At 46.0% G+C, this 21,680-nt stretch overlaps 1 protein-coding gene across 7 annotated transcripts in view; it reads right to left on the reverse strand.

Moving 5' to 3' along the window:
- The window catches only part of ANKRD17 (ankyrin repeat domain 17), a 68,243-nt gene that overhangs the window by 28,938 nt on the left and 17,625 nt on the right, over positions 1–21,680 (reverse strand). For all 7 annotated transcript variants that reach the window (XM_064711702.1, XM_064711701.1, XM_064711699.1 and 4 more), the window contains exons 2-7: positions 5,203–5,356; positions 4,477–4,633; positions 3,046–3,193; positions 2,629–2,776; positions 1,312–1,545; positions 313–407 (exon numbers count right to left, since the gene is read on the reverse strand). In XM_064711702.1, the coding sequence (XP_064567772.1) occupies positions 313–407; positions 1,312–1,545; positions 2,629–2,776; positions 3,046–3,193; positions 4,477–4,633; positions 5,203–5,356 (936 nt within the window). The remainder of the gene's footprint in view (positions 1–312; positions 408–1,311; positions 1,546–2,628; positions 2,777–3,045; positions 3,194–4,476; positions 4,634–5,202; positions 5,357–21,680) is intronic.

Here is a 21,680-nt window from a genome sequence, read left to right on the forward strand (position 1 = left end):
AAGGGCAGACTAAACAGGGATTCACTGCCCTCCTCTACAGCCACGGGTTCACAGTGTGACATTACACAAGTCTAATAATGCCATGAAAATCCCAACACATGAGGAATCTATTTGGAGAGAAGGATAAAAAGAAAATTTAAGAAAATAATTCTCAGTTTAACAATAAAGTTAACTTCCCATGAAGCAGACAAGAGAACCAAAACATCACAGTTAGATTCTGTGCCAGAAGGAAACTCAAAGGAACCACTTTCTCCATCTTCAGCAAGAAAAGAGAGCCCACAGACCTCACTGCTCGAGCCTTACGTCTCTTACCATGCACGCCTCCATGAGAGCAGTGTGCATCTCATCTGTCTTGTGCTCCTGGTCTGCACCAGCTTCCAGCAGAAACCTCACCATTTCCAGATGGCCTGTGTGGAAAAATAGTTAACAGAAGGAAACTGCTTGAGAAAGTGCATTTCAACACTCATAGTGTTCTAAAGCACATAATGAAGGTCATGGATGTCTGTGATACAACATAAAGAGTCCACTCTGGAAAGGTGTGTTTGTATCTCTGCCATCAGTGTGGCTGGTAAAAAATATACATGAAAGACTAAGACCAACTTCTACACAGGTGCCACACAAGAACCTCTGTTACCAAAATCAAGTACTCCATGATGGCAAGGGCCTAATAAAACAAGTCCTAAGTGACCAAAACAGCAGCTGCTGGGCTGTAGGAACAGATTTTGCGTCTTAATTAAACATCTTCATCCCTTTCTGGGGTGCTGCAATTTTTCTGCCTAATGCTTTAAGGGAGGAAAAGGCCTCTGCACGGACACCTAAAAGGCAAGGCCCTAAACCTTCCATGATTTGCCAGTGCCAGTCCTTTAAAATGAAGTATTTGCTGTATTTAAGCAGAGGTACCTGGCATAAAACAGCTCTAATACAGAAAGTTTAGCTTACTTTTTCTGTAATATAACAATTATCTCCTTGTCTCTTCATTTGTTTAACAGAGCATCTTCTAAATAATCATACCTAAGACCAAAGTTTTAGATCTTGATACTTAGACTCTGCACACAGATGATCTTGCACATGGCACAGGCGTGCTGTGTGGTACCACAGCCAGGACAAGAGCAGCACAGGGTGCGCTCACACCTTTCAATTCCCCTGCCATGGGCAGCAAGGCTGAAGGACTCCTGGCTGGCCCTGAGTGGTATCACAGGCAGGACAAGAGCAGCACAGGGTGCGCTCACACCTTTCAGTTCCCTGGCCATGGGCAGCAAGGCTGAAGGAATCCACGCTGCCCCTGACCCCTGTGCCCAGCCGGTAGGGTACCTTTGTAGCAGGCCAGCGTCAGGGCGCTCTCCTTGAACTCGTTGGAGTGCGTGTTGATGCCCGCCCCGTTCTCCAGCAGCACCCTGGCCACCTCCACGTGCCCGGCGCTGCCCGCCTCCATCAGCGGCGTGTGCCCGTTCTCGTTGTGCTCCTCGATGCTGGCGCCCGACTCCAGCAGCACCTTCACCACGTCCACGTAGCCCCCGGCGCAGGCGTACGTCAGGGCTGTGTTGCCTTGGGCCAGAGAGAACAGGGCTTGGGAACAGCCTGATGGCCTTCCTCACCCACAACTTCACCTGGTGCTCCATTCCACCCCTTCTAGCTGGGTACCTGATGGCACAGGGCTTTTCACGCTACAGATGAACAGCTACGGGGGGGGAATCAGCAGCGGCACCAAGCAGCCTGGCGCTGACAGACTGAGTGTCTGACCTCCTTGTGCCTGCACTGTGCCCCTCTCCTCCCATTTCTAGCCCAGTCACAAAACCCCCAACCATATTCGTGATAATCAGCAGAAGCACATAATGCTGTAAAATGAAAGCTCAAAACTCAGAGTAAAATTAACTGCTGCTTCTAAATCAGGTCCTAAACACCTGCAAGGGACTGGTTCCAAAATGTTCCCAGTCTTTACAAGGAGAGGAAAAAAACTTCGGTGAAAAAAATGTAAAAACATGGATCTGCACACAACAGCCAAAGAATCTGCCTCTGTGAAAGACACCTTGAAAAATGTTACAGGTCAAGGCCATATTACCACTGAGAAAACTGCTTCACTGAAAAAATAAATTAAAAAATAAATAAGGCATCTTCTGGTATCCCCCTCTCCCCCTCACTCAGGGTCAGCTCTCCACTCATCAGGGACTGCTGACTACACACCAGCTCTCCACTTCCAGGTTACAAAAACTTACAGGATTTCCCACTCTGGTCACTTCAACACAAATCGCTAGCAAATTACCACAGGAACAGTGGAAGGGGAGGCCCTCTTCTCGCTTTTCCCCTTGGGTTTCCTGACCTGCCACCAAATAACTTTTCCACGTACACACAAATTTACCAAACTGTGTTTAAAATGTGACAACAAATCCTAGGTACTCAAACTCCTTCAAGTTACTAACTGACCTTATCCACCTTTCTATGTCTCCACAATACTTGATCTGCATCCAACAATACTTCAGAGTTCCACTTAGGAAAGGGAATTTAAATGGCAAAACCACAAGGAAGCATTCTGCCTAGCTGGGCTGAGAGCCATGGCTCCCAAACTTCCACACCAAGTTGCCTGCACAGAGCAAATGCCAGCTCTGCAGTGGTTCCCCAGAGCCCCTTTACCTGTGGATGACTGTGCGTTCACATCAGCACCATGAGCTAGCAGCAGCTTGACAATTTTGACGTGCCCGCCGTTGGCAGCAGCCATCAGAGGTGTGATGTCTCCCTTGATGCCCCGGTCCTCCACATTGGCATGCATTGCCAAGAGAACCTGCCAAGAGACACCGATCAGCAACACCGAGGGACAAACCCTGCCCCTGCACTACCGACCCCCACCTACCAACACCCCAGTGCTGGGTGAGCAATCCTGCCACAAAGCTGGCACCCAGAATGTATCAGCAACATTTAGTGTATGTGTGAGACTCGCCTGCCATTTCTCACTACCATAACACCCTCTTCCAGGTGCACAAAATGCTAATAATTGATTTAACATCTCTTTATGTACAACACACAAACGGTACAAACGGCCAGGAAACCAACCTGTGCAAGCTCATAATACCCTGCTGAGCAGGCCAAGCAAAGGAGGCTTTCCCCTTCCTCTGTGTGCTCGTTCACGCTGCGGCCTTCAATGAGCAGCTTCCGCACAGCATTGACGTCTCCTTCGGAGCAGGCCTCGGCCAGGCTGCGGCTAACAAGGGGAAAGCATTCAGAGTGGAAAGGGACTCTGCCTCAGCTCCAGTGTGCCATGAGGACACATCAGCAAAAAAGGAAACATCAGCTAAAAACGTGCCAACTGCTAATTAAAGAAGTTCCAGCTTTACACTTGAGGTTTCCCAGCTAACTTGGCTGAAAATTAAGTTGTGTCCATATCCACTCCTGCTATGAATTTTTAACAGAAGTTTACAAGAGATATAGATGCAGGATATCCCAGGACCAGAGGACATGGAAATCACCTGCCAATCTTGAGAAAACTTTATTTGTTCAGCACTGTAACTATAAATTAAACTAAAACAAATCACCAACATCAGTGTTCTCCTGTAGGAAACTTAACCCTTCTGTCCTGTGCTGAAAATACCAGGGTCTCGTAACCAGACATAATTTTAATACATGGAGAATCAGTTCTGAAATGTGTCTCTTCACTACATGTTGACCTTTCTTTTTAATTTCCAAGCACCTCTGTTTTTATAACAACTTTGGCAACTACCACCACTCCCAAGAAAGAGGTGCAGAGGAGAAGAGGGGATGCAGACAGAACAGAAGCAGACATAACACAAAATTATACTGCTCTTCAAGCTGTTCCTACAGCAAGAAATCTTTCTTTGGAGTTATTCTGTATAGAAAGAACAAACTTCTGACTAGCACAGCACCCTTGGTTGTCCCTACTAACAATGCTTCCACTGCACTGAAGCCTTATGGCAGTCTGGAAGGAAACATCCTTCTTCTTTCCCTCCTGAATACCCCAGTGGAAAAAATTGCACATGGGAAGCCACCAAGTCCAGCACAAGAGCAGCAACTCCCTGGCTGGGGCGACACCGACTACTGTGGAGCTCCAATCCCTAAAGGCTGTTTCCCTTCCTCAATTAAAAAGACACTCTGAAATTCCCTAAAAGATTTTTTTCATCTGAAATCTTGTTTCATGCTGTCACTGAATGACCCATGTGGGAATTTACAACCCTCTGGAACAGTTCTAAGGCCCATACCATTGAAGAGTCTAGAAATGTTTCTACAGCTGGTCACGATAAACTCCTTGCAGTTTCATCCCGTAATTCTGAGCAGCATGAATTGCTTCACTCCCTACTGCAAGACCTGCCAGTCCACAAATATTTAAGCAGGAGAAGCAAAGGTGATAACTTGGCACCAACTGCACTTGAGTAAGAGTTTCATCATGCCCTCAGTGCAAGCGCTAGAACAAGAAAAACCGCTTCTAGAGGGAGCAAAGGGCTGAGAGGCTCCAGGCCCGGGCTGCCTTACTTGTCCGTCTGTCCTGCGCTGGCCGTGCTCTCGGCTCTCATCCGGGTCAGCGCGGCGGCCGCTTCATCCAAGGCGCAGCTGACGGACGAGGTCAGCCTGCGCAGCACCTCGGGGTCCGCAAACGCCTTCCCGTCCGCCGTGGACAGCTTCCCTATGCCTGCCGTGCCCAGCCAGCCCGGGGGCAGCGTGCGGCAGGGAGAGAGCACACAAGGTCCAGGTGAGCCTCTGACAGCTGTCGGCACCAACGCTCCAAGCACCATCCACTACAGCTTCCAAAACCATGGCTTCAACTGTTCGCAGCTGCACCTGACTGAAACCCTCCAAGCCACGGGAGCAATCAGCTTTCAGCTACTCAAACTACGTAATATAAGCAACTATGAAAGCTTTTCACACAGCAACTACTACAAAATAAAACCTATTGAGCCATTCAGGGTTTGACATAATGGCACACGCCAAAGTCAGGCGTCAATTTTGACTCAGGCTTTTAAAATGCCAGCATTGGAGAAATCTGATTGGAAACATCTTCACGTAAAATTCTGATTTTCCAGACCTAGGAATACTCTAAAATGAACTTGTTTCTCTTCAGTGACACCCCTGGCAAAGCCCACCCTGCCGTGCATCTCACAGCTGTATCCTGCTCCCATGGATTAGCCTTACGCAAGCCATTCCAGCAGGGACTCCTGTCAGGGCTTTGGGGTTAAACCCGGACGGGACACAAGGACTTACCCGCAGCTTCCAGCAAAGCTTCTAATCTCGCCTGGGTTTCAGGATCTACTGTTCTCAGGTCAGCACCATCAGCAGTACTTGACAGCAGCAATTTAGAAGCTGTTTCCAACATAGGGTTTTCGAGATCATCCTGATCCAAGATAAATGATTCCACCTGAAAAGTAACAGACCTGGATTAAGAATGATATAACTGACCAAAATAGACTGAAACCAGAAAAAACCTACAGCTGAAATTATTATTTAAGCATTTTATTTTTAAGTACTTTGTTGGCTTCAGGTATCGCACTTTGGGTCTGATGTCCCCTAATCCAACATCCAAAGAAAAGAACCACACGGACAAGCAACACCTTCCACATAATTATCAATGCCACTGTAAAATTACTTTATGTCACAGCATCTTTCTCAAGAAAACATTTTCTCGAACTTGATCTATAAAATATGCAACTGTTTATCTGCCTTTTTTAGAAAACAGATGCTGAGCTGTCTGAATTCTTCTGAAGACCCTACTTTTCTGTGCTGTCCATCTGTTTTTGCTGTGAAATAGGTAGAAATTTGGAACAAGATGAGTGCTTTAGAGAAGAAAGCCCTAATACTCATTTGTGTTATCCTGCCTGCTAGAGGACAAGTAGTGCAGAGAAGACACTTCTCTGAGAGTTCCATGAGCTCACTCCACAGCCTGTGAACTAGTCACACAAACAATTGTCAAATTAAAAAGACCAAGTTAAACCTCCCCCTACAAAGCTCAACAGCTTCCAAAAGTCCCAGCTTCAAAACCCTAATCTCAATCCCAATACAAAATCAGAATCAATTTAAATGCCAGTCTCCCCAACAGAGAAATCACATTTGCCACCCCTACAACAATTAAAAACTGCAGTCACCTCTGGATAAAAGCAGCCACTGTCTGCATCTGTTTCCACATGGAATATACCTCGCTGAAACAGAAAATTGTTTTATTCTTAAGCTTCATTTGTGTCTCCAAAATTTCAAAGCAGTCCCATGAGCATCACAAGCTCAGATTCCTGCAGATAAATTCCCCAAGAACCCATCCATGTGGGCAGACAAACCAGAAGAGCAAGCAGGTCATCTAAGGACTCCTGGAAGGTCCCTCCAGCCTCCCCCATCCATTCTCTTGTCACAAGCGGGGAGTTCACATCACTTTTGCCTTCTGTCTCCCACTGCACACTTGTGGGACACATTCAGCTTCAACCCAAATGCCCTGTTTGCTAAGGAAGGAGGCTGAGCACTGCTTCCCCATTTTCCTCATTTTCCCCCTTTAACACCACCATTGAGAAACAAAGCCTCTGGCCAGCTCTTGGCAATATCCAAGCACGCATCTCAAGGGCACCTCTAACGCTGCCTCTGCTCTTTTGCAGCCACTCTCCCCTCCTGCAAACCTGAGAACATCAAGCTGAACAGGAGGACTTCCAGCTCCAGACCAAAGCGGCTCTGATGCCAAGAGCAGGCCAGCCCAGCAGCACTGCCCATCTGCTCCTCGGCAGTGTTTTCTGCAGCCACACTCACACGGGCTGCTCTCTGCACTTGGGCAAACTGGTGAAGGCAGCTCCAAGTTTGCCCCCCGGTGCTCAGGAACCCTGCCTTGCCAGGGTCCTCTGCCCAGCACGCTCTCTGCACCCACACTGCTATTTCAGGCCTGCTGTGGTTCATCCGTGGCCTTGCCCTGTGTGTTCCTGCTGAGGCGGGCCAGCGGAACCGCTGCGTTGCTCAGGAGCCCAGCGACAGCTCCCACCCCTGGAAAGGCAAACTCCAGAGCTCTGCAAGGATTCCTGGCTCACACAACACATGCAAAATCCCAACTGCTCAGACTGACTGAAAAAATCTCCTCCAAGTGAAATAATGAACAGCTGGTCGTGGTTCCTCCTAACACTATGAAATATTTGCTAAGAAGAAAGTCAAAATAGGAAAACTACTCTCCCCCACACATCTCTCCCCAAAATTAGGTCTTTCACGCAGTTAAAGTTTCAAATGCAAAAATCCTCCCATCTTCCTTCCAGCTAAGAATATGTGCATGGTGTGATTAAATAAACAACCCAAGGAGAACAGGGAGAAGCAGAAATCCACCCACAAACACAACACCGTGAGGGACCAGCAGAAAACATCCTCACAATAAAATTTGGGGAACGTTTATACTATGTGCTGTCACTGAAAACATTTCAGAACAGAACAAGAAATTAACTAATTGGGAAAACACTTGACACTATTTTTTAATATTAAATACAGAGTAAAAATCTTTTCTATTGCAAGGTAGAAGAGATCCACCTTCAGCCTGAAGCTTCAGAACTTCTCATCTCCTCTGCAGTTTCAAAACTGTTATTTACCTACAGGGTTTCATTACAGCCTCGTCTTTTCAGTTTTTCTACACAACACCAAGTACCGTACAGGGACAGTGATAAAGACATGGTGTACCAAAGCAAGGAACAAAACCCTATTTTGGTAGAAGGGAAAACTCTACTTCTGCTTCTCAGAAAACCCTGCCTTCTCCACAGAAGCTGCAAATGAAGACAAAGCATTTCCATGTACCAGGTCAAGTAAACAGACATTTCCTTTAAAGGGCTTCAGACGTATTTTATTTCCCTTGACTAAAAAAAGTAGAATAGCATACAAATGCTCCACCTTACATATCAGAATATTTCATCTGCATGCTCCATCACCACTGCTCCAATCCAACAATACTCTGACATAACTCAATTGTTCAGGGCCCCAGCATCAGCCCTGTTACAAGATTTCTCCTACCCTCTCATCCTGCACTAAGAATATCATGTTCTGTCCTGGCCTAGCTTTACTTTGCTCAATTTTTAGTAATATTTGATACTTCTACTATCAAAAAGGTGCCAGGAGAACAAAACTCCCAGGTTCTGGCTGCTCTTAAACAGGACTCATGTCTGCACACCCTGAAGACAGCCCTGCAAGATGCCAGTAAGTTTGTTCTGACTAACAAACACCAAATTCTGCACATGCATTTGAAGAAATGCCAGGTTAGGACAGGAAGACAAAGCACACCTGAGTTGCCCTAGCTGGTGTGGCTCTGCCACCACATAGTGCTGAACCAAACAGAGACAGAATTCAGCTCTTGATCCTAACTCTGACTTCATCCACCTCTCTCCATCAAGCACCCACACACACAACTGCCACCAGCACAGATCCCACTGTGGACCCAAGCCTCCACATCATTTCACACAGATGTAAACTAAGCTCAAAGAATCAACTTCCTCTCAGAGGGCCCCTCACAGTAAGAAGACACAACAAAACCCCAAGTAATGACACACACATAAAAACTCCAAACAAACAATTAACAACTCTCTAGCATTAAGGACTTGAAGAAAAGCTTCGGGTTATCTACTGATTTCAAATTTGCTGCTTTTAAGGCTAAACATGGATTAGCATCTTACTGATTTTGCACCAGGCCAGGGAGGGAGGGAGAGGGGAAGGTACATCCCACCTACAAACAATCTTCACACAACCTCCTCCTAGGAGGAAGAAACACAGTACCCAACACCAAGCAGCCCCTCTAGAACCACACCATCCACTAAGGCACCAAGCTAGGCAAAGTCCCAAAATGAGTATACAGTACCTAAATTAACATTGCATGTGAACAACAGCAACTCCAGCCTTACTCCCAGCAGAAGGACCTGCCACCAGTTCCATTACCTGAGAGCTTTAAAATGAGCTGAGCTCTACCAGAATGAAACCACCTCTCAAACAATCCCTTTAGGAACAAGGCAGAAAACACTTGGTTTCCAGCACCCACCAGCCTCACTGCAAATGCCACAAGCTCCATTTTTCATCCACTGAATCAGTACATGGCTCTGCTCATTTACAGAGCATCTCTAGCATTTGGGTATCACTGAGTTACAGTTTTCCTAAATGACATCTTTGCTGTAAGAACAACCCTGAAGCACTGAGAAAAGGCTGTAAAAAGCAATGTTCTCCTTCCCATCTCAGATTCCCTGACTGATTCCAAGAGTCCATTTTGCTGACCCCATTCCCTGCTCCTTCTCCTTCAGCCCATCCTGCGTGCACCCAGCGCTGATGCGCTCCCGCCTTCCAGGACTGACTCGAAGCAAGCTGGGTAAATCCTGTGTAAACTACAAAACTCTGTCTAAACTACAAAAGCTAAAATCACCTCTGTTACGTGCCATGTGGAGGCAGAGCAGCAAGGAGCGTCCCAAATGGCACAACTGGGCACTCAGTGTCACTAGCCAGCCCAAAGCCTTGCTCAGAAGCACCTGAGCGGCACCTTGGGACCAACGCGTGGTGCCATCTCCCTGGAAGCTGCCTTTAGCCGTCTGTGAGATGCAGGGGCTGCTGCCAGGCTCAGAGCATCAGTGCACAGCTCCTGAGGCAGCACCAAGGCAGCAGAGCACTGCAGTGAAGGCCTGGCAGCCAGGCTGCACAGCAGCTCTGCACGGCTGGGAAACAGCCAGTCAGGCTCATTAACCTAACAGGATTTACTTTTTAAGCTTCAATGTTTTTAAGCACCACAACATAAAACAGCAGCACCTGAAACTGCATTTGGATAAACCACACCAGCTCAGACAAGTATTAAAATACAAAAAAATTCCACCTCTCAGGAAAAAAATCTTTTGGCTTATTTTTGGGGCTGGCCCCTATTTTCCACATACTTCATGTCTCAGCTTTTCTGAGTGAGGACTTTTGTCTTCTATTAGGCAAGGAAAAAATTTAGAACTTGCTAAATTCTTACCTTGGCATTTGGGCCTTTGGTGTTTGACACCCAGAGGGTACCAAACAAATCCTAAGAGGACCAGAGCAAAGCCCTTCAGGAGAACTGTAAGGACAAGGAACAGCCAGTGGCCATTACCGGGCAGCAAACTGTACCCCCTAAGACAAACCTTACCTGACACTCCTTCAGGATCAGTTCTTTGTGAGGCACTTACTGCCAGCTAGCAAGCACTTCAACAGTTGATTTTTCCAAGCTCCAAAACTTTCGGAGAGTAGCAGGTTTTTAAAAACAACAATAAATTTAGCAAGAATTGTCAACTCTGTTTGGTGTTGCAAAGCCACCTTCAGAGCAAAACCACAACTATGACCAGGTCATACTTAGTCCTGCTCTGCTGATTTCAGCCCCACTTCTCTGCTTGAAGAGCAAGAAGTTTCAGATTCTTTCCTTACTCAGCTAAAAATGACTCCCTTCCAGTGAGCAATTTTAATCCTGATTTCCAGGAGGAACTCCTCATGCCTGACCTACACCCACACTGCTTTCCCTGGTGCTCCAGCAACTCCCGTCCAAGATAATCTCAGCTTTCCCTCCAGGACAATTTCAGCTCTCACACCTCTCACACTGCACTGAAAAATAATTTATCTATCTATCTATCTACACTTCATACATTACTGAGCATTTCCTGACAGCGTATTTTCCACTGTTCACTTCAGGACTACACTTGAAGTCTGTTTCACACAGAAATAGCAATGTTTATACTATTACCTTGCAAGGAGAACACACAGAGGAAATAAACCCCCGTTCCCAGAGCAAGAACAAAGTCCAGCTCTGACTAATAACAGGCTAGGTTCACTCTGCAAGACACTGCTAGGGCTTTTTCATGCCTTATATCTAACCATTTGATGCACATCAAGGGATTAATGAGGCAGGAGTGAATAAAAACAAAGCAAGGATCATTTGAAATGTGACAAACTGGGCCAAGTATTTCGAGCACCAATTTTTCACTTTGGGATCCAAAACACACTATTTAAATTGGCAACTCAAAACCTCTGCAAATTGCAAGATACAACATCCCATACTACAGCAAGAACTTCATGTTTGCTCTCCCACACCCTGCTACCTTTCAGCCTTCAGAATATCACCTCTGATGCTTTGAAAATACTTGAGCCCATCGCAGTGTCAGGACAGCTTACTGGAAAAAATACTCAGATTTGAAACATCAAGACAGAGAAATGAACTTACACATGTCTCCAAACACAACAGTGAGAACGGATTTTGACTTTCACAAACTAGCTACTGAGGCCAAGTACAGGGTTCTGCCTTTTCACCTACATGTTTTCAGGTAAAACCACCACTTAGAAACACAGGTTTCAAGGCCCTTTGCAGATCTTCACAACATTAATAATGCATTATAGAAAAAATTCCATCCAAGGCTTTACTGAAGCCAAGGCTCTGGCAGTGCCTGTCATTTCTATGGGCCAAACCCTCAGCACCATCCCATTTGGACGACATATTCCTGAAGTGTAAGTGATGCTTTTCTAGCTCCTTACACAAGACAGCATTTTATTAGATAGAGATCAGCTCCTGGTCACTGCAAGGGAAAGCAGACACGGAAGCCAAGTGCAGCAGATGATCAAGTGCCCACTCGGTTTCAGCTCTGCAGATTTTGTGTGTCTTCCTCAGATGCATTTCCTAAGAGGAGCAAGCTGTGTGATTCTCACTTGCCCTACCCTGCCACTACAGCAGCACTGGCAGCACAGACCCGTCTGACAGCAGCGCCCCTTCCCTGCACGGTGAGGATGCTCCCCCTGATCTGGGGTACACAATCACATCCCTTGTCTTCTCAACGTGCACTGACCCTCCCCAAACCAAAGTGCCTCCATCAGCACAAATCCCAAGGCTGGCAGATCTGGAACATCTCAACAGTGTCTTCTTTCATTTTATTCCTTTGACTGTACTCTGCATTTCTCTCGCTGCTGCCACAAAAATGGGAAGGGGGAGAGGAGAGGGAGGTGAGAGGAGCAGCCTGCTGCTGAAATGGCATAACACAGTCCCCAGGACTGGCACCAGCCGAGTCTCTGCTGCAGGGACACCTGCATTAGGACTGCAGTGTGCTTCTGATGACGAGACAGGTGCTGAGGTATTCACAGGAAAATTCCCTCCTCTCCTCCGCACGCTGCATTCCCAGCAGCATACACAGCAATAAAACACAGGGACAGGCATGCTGAAAGCTGGAGCTATGAGAAGGTTGTGAAACTGCAAGGAATAATATTCCTTTTCCATTTCAAACCCTCATTCCAAGCACTTGGCATACTTCCACATGAAGCAAATTCATGCATTAACTGGTATTCAGCTGCAACCGTTCATGCGAGAAAAAATTCATGCCCGTGTAAAAATAGCAACACCTCGTCTCACTATCATTTTAACTTCCCTGCCCAAATTTCACATTTATGTGGGGGAAAAACACACATTTTAGTCTCTGACATGAATAACAAGATATAAACATCACTATAAAAAAAGCCACTGAAACACACACTCATGCCTCTGAAAGCTGAGCTTCAGACAACACTGTTACATCAACAATATAAAGCTGCCACATTTTCAGTCCAGCCCTCAACACAAGTTCGCACCTTCACTCTCCTCCCAGCCCTCCCTCAACCTGAACTTCTGACAGAAACCCCTTCTTTTGGAGCAGCTTTCAAAGAACTGACCTCAGAAGCAAAGCTTTGACAGTGTATGCATAACTCCTATGTATCACTGGCGATGTGGTGGTCTGCATCAGAGCCACAGACAAACAGCAGCACTTGGAATAAAGGTTCTTCCCATGCCATTGCAGAACCAAAATGGAAACCACTCCCTGCAAAAGACCCAACAGCTGAGGGGTACTAAAGGGACAGCTTGAGCCTATGCAGGCATTTTTTGCCACCCTGAGCAAGTCGCCTCTCAAGTCTTCCTCACTGTCACACCTCTTTAGCAGAGACCAAGTAAAGGGATCACATAACCATGAAGAAGATGGTACCACTGAGCTTCCCAGAATCACCCTCATTGCCAAAATCCCCAAATGTCACACCTGAACAACTGCAGCCCCCTAAGACTCTCCCTCAAGTACCTGAGGTAAGCACCACCTAAGCTACTTAACAAATTACTTACAGGGCCACTCAAACCAGAGCTGCCTCACCACAGCCCTGAAAAGCTTAGAGGGGTTACGTTCCCTCTGACCCCCCAGACTGTGCCACAGGCTCAGTAATAAAAGCTACAGAAATAGCATTTTGGAGTTTTCCTGAAGGACAGCTCAAGGACTCTAAATTTCCTTGGACAAGCACATCCTGAGGATCATCACCAGACTCGGAAAGATCCTTAAATGTGACACAGCCAGCTCGGACGGAGTCAGCAGCGAGAACTGAGCAAGGCAAAGAACATGAGCAGCACAGGACAATGCAGTTCTGCAGGAGGCGCTCCATGAAGTTGTTTCAACTTGGTCAATTCAGTAATTAAAACCTGGGAAGCACACGAAGCATGACTCTGCTCTGAACAGAAGATTTTAGCCCTCCACCCGAAGCACAGCTCACTGGCAGCAGCAGCAGCATCTGCAGACAACCTGTGCACCGCTGAGAAAGGACTGGAGTCCTGCTGGGCACCGTTACATCCTATTCCTCACTGCCCTACTTTCAAGGGACTAATTATTCTCTTAAGCCTTGTTTAAGGAAGGTGAGCTCCCAAGAAAGAGAAAATCCTCCTCTAACAGTTAATCACGTTCCTTTTCCACCGGAGTCACCTTTTGCCTTGACTGTCCAAGGATAGATTTGGCTAATTCTCAATACAAGACACTCCTAAGCATGCCATGAAGCACCTTGTTACACTGACAGATAGACAGGGACTGGCTTGGATCCCTGAAGCATCTTCCTTTAAAATGATACCTAAGGAAAAGGTAAAGACCTAAAAGAAACCCCAAAACCCTCAGCTTTTAAAAACACAAATGCATTGTTTCAACCTTATCTCTACAAGAGTCAAGGTTCAAATCCCAATGATAATTTATTATCTTTATCACTGATTAACTTGAGGGGGCTTTTCCACATGTTACTTGCCTGCAGAGTCTTCAAGGAGAAGCACCTTGAGCCCTCTTCTCACAGCTCAATAAGCAGCCATTTCTATGTCACACTCAGACTTTGCTGCACCAGACCTCAACCCTTCACTCATCTTTTGAAAAGGGAGTTCAGCTTTGCACAACTCAAGGTGGAACAACTCCTCACAAATACTTCTTCTGGAATATTTCCCCCATTCCATTTGCCCGGCCTGATGCACTGTGTCCAAGTTTCAGCTCCGAACTGTGCACACCCATCCATTTCCAGCTGAAACAAGTTGTTTTTCTAAGGACTGGAGCTCAGCACAGCTGAACAATGGAAACACAACATCCCAGCTCCCGAGTGGACAAAGCCAGCAGCAACAAAGCTCTGGGCAGACTGAGCTGTGGGGCCTTGCCTTCGCCCACATCTCCTACCAGCACAGCTGAAGCGTGTCCATGCAGGAGCAGCTCTCTCCCATCTGAGCACACCATCCTTCCCTGCAGTGCAGCCAGCCCTCGGATCAAAGCAGCTCCCCTAGAGCCCGTGCCAAGCAAGCTGCTGAACTTAGCAACCATGCAGATCCAGAGCAAAAAGAGGACAGGCATTTACAGGTCATCATGCCAGTCACAGGCACGACCACTCTCCTACCCCTCCATCAGAACCATCTATGGCCATCCAAAATCAATTTCCCAAAAGGAAGCCTCTGCACGGAGAGTTTTCCCTGACAAAGCATGCTGCATTTTTAAGGTTAAGAAGAGAAAAACCATGGACTTTTCCAGTCTTCAACAATAAATGCTCTAAATTTTTACACTGAATGTGCCAGAAAGCATTTCTCAGCCAGCACAGACCTTCAGCAACCAGCCTAGTCAGCTTGGCTGCATTCCTCCTGCATCCACAAGTGACTACAGCAGAAGTACAGCAGCTACAATTCCCATAAGGAGCTTACTCCTGGTTCCTAACTGTTGTCAGATGTCTTATTTCTGTCTGTTTCCCAATTCTGATCCTAAAGTCAAACTCATAGTCAAAAGAGAGGACAGCTCACATGTTCATTTACACCACAAAGCTTCCAAACAGAAGACAGATCTCCATTCCATGGAAATCTGACAGCAGACAAGCTATCAAGTCAACACTATTTCACTTCAACAGTATCAGAAGGCAAGTAAGTAATCCATGTTTGTCCACATTTCATCCCCAGACACAGATATTGAGATAAACAGATTGGTCAGATCACAGGACAAGAGAAACAATGGGAGCAGAAATAAAGGATGTGGTATCTTGTATGATGAAGTTATTCTGATTCCTAATGTCCTCTCCTATGGACTCAAACACTGCATCCTAAAAAGCTCTAAGGAACCCCTTGCCCTCCCCACACCTTCCAAGGTAACAGCTCTGTTTTCTCCTGGGATGAGGCCTCCCTACAGCACTGGCAGAAAGGCACCACCAGCACCCAGTGGCACCCACCTGTGCAGGACCAATTTACTACTCAAACTGGATCTGGGGTGCACACAAACCTGATGTTCAGGAAATTCCTCTTCCCAACCACAGCCAGTTACCAGCAAAACTAAGAAAAAACACCTTCACTGCTTCATGGACAAGTAAATTTTATTTTTGTAGTAGCTCTTTGAACATTTTCTCATGCCCAAAAATCACCTGAAGAGCTTTCTCTACAAGAGCTGTCACCCAACTCTGTGGTGTCTCAAAGCTTTAACAACCCCTGTACAACATCAAGTTAACATCAAGCAACAAGCAAACACACACCCACTGTTTTTTAGCCACTGAAAGGATGACATACCAATCCCAGGATAAGAAAATGGCATTTTGCAGTAGGAGCACAGTGGGTTGATGCAGTGCTGGAAATGAACTGTGGCAAAAAATATTGTCACCCAAGGCACTCACATGCCCTGTCTGTCCCCTCCACGGCGGCAGACTGCCTTCCTGCCTGTGCTCAGGCAAACCCAGATCTACTTGGGAGGAAAAGACATGTCAGTGGCAGACATCCATCTCTCCCAGCACTGCAAGGAAGAAAAGCTGTTCTCCTCCCACTCCAGTCTGCCTGCTTTGCCCACAATGTATAACCCACACTCCCCCCAGAACTGTGTTTCTCCCCCACAAGACAACACTGCGGATTAAAAGCCCTCAAACACCACACTGAAAGCACACCCAGGCAGCATTTCTTCCTCCTTGTTCCTGCGAAAAGCAAATCCTCTCAGAGTGTCAGTTCTGATCACTCCTGCACACCCCCTGCCATGGCCCTTGCAGGCACCAGGTCCACAGTCACCCGTAGGACACACAAATTTATTCAACCATTCACTGTGGCCACTGAGCATGAAACACAGCGAGCAAGTGGCCTCAACTGCACAGCACCAGTTGGGTTTCAAACAGAAATAGTTTTAAGCTGCCCACATGTTTTCTTACACAAATTTGGCAGGCAATCTTTCCCTTCTGTAAGTGGATCTGGTCGGCTGCTCCTCACAACAGCAAGCAAGGGCTCTGCTCGGAAGGATGAGGCAGCAGAAGGGAAGGAGGACATGTGGAGGAGGGACAGGATGAACACACAAACAGCTACTCTGTTCCAGTCCAGCTCAGAATTCCCTTTGGCATGAATGAAACACTGACGTGAGCATGGGCTTCTCACAGCAATACAGCATCTACTGCTGAGCAGATAGATTAAAAAATAAAAAAAAAAATGGCAGGAATGCAAGAACAAATTTTTTCATCAAGCAACACCACATGTAGCTTGGCTTAGTCAGAGCTTTCCTGTGCCATCATCAAAGCAATTAGGAGCAGCAGTTCACTGAAAGGACACCCTAGGAGAGGAGTATCCCTCTCTTCACAGTCTTAACGCCAAACACAATTCCAAGGTCTGAAAAAGCCAAAGAAATGTGGTTTCTTTGCCCCACAACTCATCTTACTTGCCACCAGGCTCCTTATCTCAAGCCATGCTACGCTAGGTGACTGATGCACAGGAGGTGTAGACTCTAATCCACATCAGAAACAAAAAATACAACACAACATGGCAGAAATTATTGCTGCCAGAAGGACTGAGATTTCAAATATCTAATAATAAAAAAAGATGTCGCAGACATGTGCATTTTGCTTGCAGCCTCCCCAGAGCTTAAGTGAAACTGTGAAAGCTTCCAGTGTATGAAGGCTGAGCCACCATTTCCCTCGCCTTCACTTCCCAAGCCAGGAAACAGCAAAGACACCACAAAGCTGCTCCTGCCTGAAACTCACCATCACAGCAGAACCTGGAGATCCAACCCTACCTAAGATTCAGTTTATGGCAAACTACAGAAATCCCTTTTTTCCCCCTGTGCCCATGACTTCCATCAGAACTTGCTTTTATCCTGCCTCCACAAGTTCTGCAGCCCACATCCAATTTAACCCTCAGGATTGGGGAGGGCATAGGAGAAACCAGAGGTCCTTAGAGGACATCTACATTTCTTCATGTAATTATCTTGCTGAAATAATTATTGATATTAAAAAGTGCTGATATCCCTCATCATGCAGCATAACCAAGCTCACATATTAAGTAGAGACATTAACAATGTTAACCAAATACAGTTTGGGAAGATATGACTAGTTAGGTCAAGAGCTTTGAAATTACTTCAAGTTATTCCAGTTTAATTCATCTGTATTTACTCCTGTCCTATAAAGTCACATGAAGACATGGCTGTGCCACTGTCCCAAACCACCAACCACACTCACACACACAAAAAATGAACCCAACAAAGGAGTGAAATGAACCAGCTGAACTGTAATGCAGATTTCCTTCCCTTTTTTGGCATTTACAAGGCAAGTACTTTTTTCAATGAAGGAACCAGTATGGCCTAGTTCACCAATCTTCTCTTACGATGAGAAGTGAAAGGATAGAGTTACAGCAGGAGACAGTTGGATTCAGTATCTGATTAGAATTCCTATTGTTACTGCCTGGGGAACTGAGCACAGAAGGAATTATTTCTAATAATTTCAACTCATTTGGTTAAAATTCTGACAAGCTTGACAGTCCCTGAATTCTTCCTTCAATACAAACTACTGTTAGGCATATCTAATAAATGACTTACAATTTTTTTTTGCTCTATTTGGCACACCCAACTGAAAGCTGCAGCACATTGAAAGGTTTGAACACTTTCTAACATATGGTGAATGAACAGACTTGTGAAGGTAGTTAAAGCAAGACACAAGTATGACTAAGTCCAAATATATCTATTTTTCCCATCTTATCAAAAAGAGGTTCTATTCAAAAAAAGTAAATCAATGTTTAAGGGCAAAGAGAACAAGTTGAAGTGGAGTCTTGGCTTTTCAGTGTTTGCTTCCCATGTTAGATATAAACATCACGTGCCAATTTCCTTGCAGTCAACACGACAATTTTCATTTCTAGTCTCTCTTTAATGCTTCCCATCACATCTGTTCCATGAAGATATTTAACGTTATTTATTCCATATTTACATGGCCATTAAGTGACACAGAACCACTATTTATACCAGCCAGTTCCCTGGATTTCCTTCTTGCAGGATTCTGATGCCAAGGCAGTGCAACAGGTTGTTTGGAGTGCGGGTTTCAGCTTTAGAGCATGTGACTTCCTATCAGTCAACACAGCCAGCAAATTCCAGGGAGGCAAAGATCTGAAGAGATTTCAGGCACATACAGAAAAAAAGTAACAAGCACCTTGGCCATGGAAACAACCTCTTTAAACATGCCTATGAACGTTTAAAGACAGGATTTATGAAGAGGTGGGAAAAACCAGAAAAAATCTAAATAAATCCATCTGTCTGAAATATCCCCCTCAATTCTCTCACTGGTTTTTCATTAAGGACTTCATTTGAAGAGTCTGAGTCCAAGAGACCTTGGCTGATCAACTGATCCCATCTGCTTGTCAAGTCCTTGGCTAAGACTTCCCAGCTTCTGAGACCCTCACTGGCAGACAACCATGGAATGATACTGATCTTTTAAATAGTTACCCTGTATAAAGTCAGTTACTTACAGGTTTCTCACACAATAATTGCATTTTCATATTACAGTTACTGAAAGAGACACAGCAATAAAGTATAAACAACAAGAACAGCTTCAAATTATTCCATTAAGTCTGTAACCTCTCCCTGCAAGTCAAGAAGAAACAAACGGGTTAAGACTCAGAGGAATTCCATCCATGAGATTTTCTGTCCCATTTGGGGCTGGGACTAGATGTGGCCCAGACTCAGTAATGGTGCCTCAATGGAAGGGTTACTTCAGCAGGGCTCCAACTTCCTTGGAAATAAAGCATAGAGAGCCTGTCCTGGCAGCCCATGAACAACTGCAACAACTCTGCTGGATTTCCAGCTGCACTTCAGAGGGAAACCTTCCGAGTCCCTTCCAACTCAGGAGATTCTATGACTGAAATCACCAGGAAATACTGAAGCACACAGCAGCCAACACCAACTTCATATGGGAAATCTCTTTTGAAAGACAAGAAAACAGGTAAAAAGTAAACCAGACAAGATTACTAAGAGAAACTGTGAGAAAGAAAAAAGGGAAAGGATTAGCCTGTTTAAGAGCTAGAACATGGGAAAGCTACAAACACCCCAACACTGCAATATAATGCTGATTTTAATCTTCAGACCGAGAGACTACAATGTTTATAAATATTAAAAGACTTGGCCCGGTAAAGAAAAGAAAAATTGCTTTGCAGAGGCCTCCCTGACCTCAGAACGTGCAGTGCAGACACGACCCTGCTGCTGAGTGTTTGCTGTCCCTTGCAGCAGCTGCATGGAGCAGCCGTGTGCTCAGGCAGGCAGTCCCTGCTCTGTAAATCCTGTGCTCACACCCCAACTGCTCTGCTGTCCTCACTGCGCCTCAGCCACGCAACCCCAGGCCTAACACCTGATCCTCTCCTATCGCCTCCCACCTGCACCACTGGCAGCCACATACAAAGCAGCATCTTGGGCATTACTAAATTATCCCCATGGCTCCAGTATGAAGGCAAATAAAAAAACGCCTTCTGCAGTCAGGAAACACTCCCAATATCACAGTAACAAAGAAAGTTTTTCTCACAGTGATTTTTAGTTTCAGTTCAAAGCAGGTGGAAGATATCCACCTTAAGCTTGAAAGGTGAAGGGCACAAAACACTGAGTAAGGACACAGAGCAAGCCCCACGTGTGGGCCTGTGCTGGAGCCCAGTCTGTCTCCCTAAAGCCAAGCACAAATGAGCTTTCAAAGGACCTGAAGGTCAGAGCACATGGCTGCTGCTCTTGAGAAAGTCTCAAACCAACACAGGGAACATAAATTTCCCTCTCCACTGTCATAAGCTTCCTAAGTGCCTTTCTGAGCTATGAGCCTCACAACACAGACCACATCATCATCTGTCAGCACTGAACCTCCTATTCTCCCACCCAAGCCCTGATCTTGACTAATCCAAGCACCAAACCACAACTCCAGGTATACACCGTACCAAGCTCTGCTGTCATGTGGCACGTGCAAGACAAAACCTGAAAGCTGAAAGCCACCCAGAAAGCCTTGTGTCAGTGAAGGCCCACACCAACACACACACCTGCTGAGGACACAGGCGCTAAAGCACCGGGTGAGGAGTGCAGGGTAACCCCAGAGTGCTGCCCTTGGATCCACCTGCATGCCCACACTAAGCTTTCCACGCCACATTTGAGTGACAGGGCTGAGACAATGCCAGCCTCAGCTGAGAGCAGCCAAGCCAGCTCCACTAGGGCACCACCTGCACCTTCTTCCAAGGTGGCCTGAGCACAGGGCAGCCAGGACACCGTGGGAAATCCTCTGGGCTGACAGCCTCAGTTGCCTGCAGCTGCATTCGTTTGCTGAAGACTTACTTTTGTTTTAGCACTCACAAGTGATTCTGGCCCCAGAGGCAGCCCTTGCAGGAAGGACCTCTAACACCATCTACCTCAGTCTCTGTGGCAACTGAACACAACCTGCACACTACAGCAAACACCTTTTTTCTGGTTTTAAATTATAAGCAGCTTAGAGGGAGAACGTTCTTGAAGATTTTATGAAGAGGCAAGGCCTGATGATCACTCCAAACTGAACCAAATACTAAGCAGCACCAATTATTTTCAGAACAACAGAGATGACAGATCTGCTGCCCAAGCAAGAGCAGTTCTCTCCATCTCCACACTGCTGCCTTTGAATGAGCACCAGAAACTGCTCCATGGGAGAAAAACAAAAAAGCCCTGAAATGGGAAAATAAGACACTCACTGCAAACACTGTTGGAAGTTACAACAGACACAAATTTGGAGGGAATTATAAATTGTACTTCAGAACATGGCTTCCAGTGATGTGCCAAGAAACCATCAATAGACTGCACTGGTACCAGAGTACCTGGGAGATTCACCAACTGACTCAGCCATACCTCACACACACCTAAAGCCAGGCAGGCCATGCCTGACTCCTGATGAGGTTTTTTACCTGGATCCAGCTGGTGTTGAGAACAGGAAGTGAATGTGTGACCAAACTGTCAAAAAGAAAAGCTACCACACCCCACTGGGAAGCAAGATGTAATTGCTCATTTCACACAAGTCCAAATTCTGTTATAGTGACAAAATTAACTTCCCAACTGCCCCTCCAAACTGGACTATTGATAAGCACCATGTACCTAATTAATTTGACATACTATGAAACTGCATATGGCAACTGTGGTTAAAATAAAGAACAAAAAAAAAGGAAAAGCTTTCAGTATGCAATGAGGCAAGTGAAGTACTGAAATATTTATTTG

The sequence above is a fragment of the Zonotrichia leucophrys genome, chromosome 4 (genome assembly GCF_028769735.1).
Source record: "Zonotrichia leucophrys gambelii isolate GWCS_2022_RI chromosome 4, RI_Zleu_2.0, whole genome shotgun sequence".
In the NCBI taxonomy this organism is placed as follows: domain Eukaryota; kingdom Metazoa; phylum Chordata; class Aves; order Passeriformes; family Passerellidae; genus Zonotrichia; species Zonotrichia leucophrys.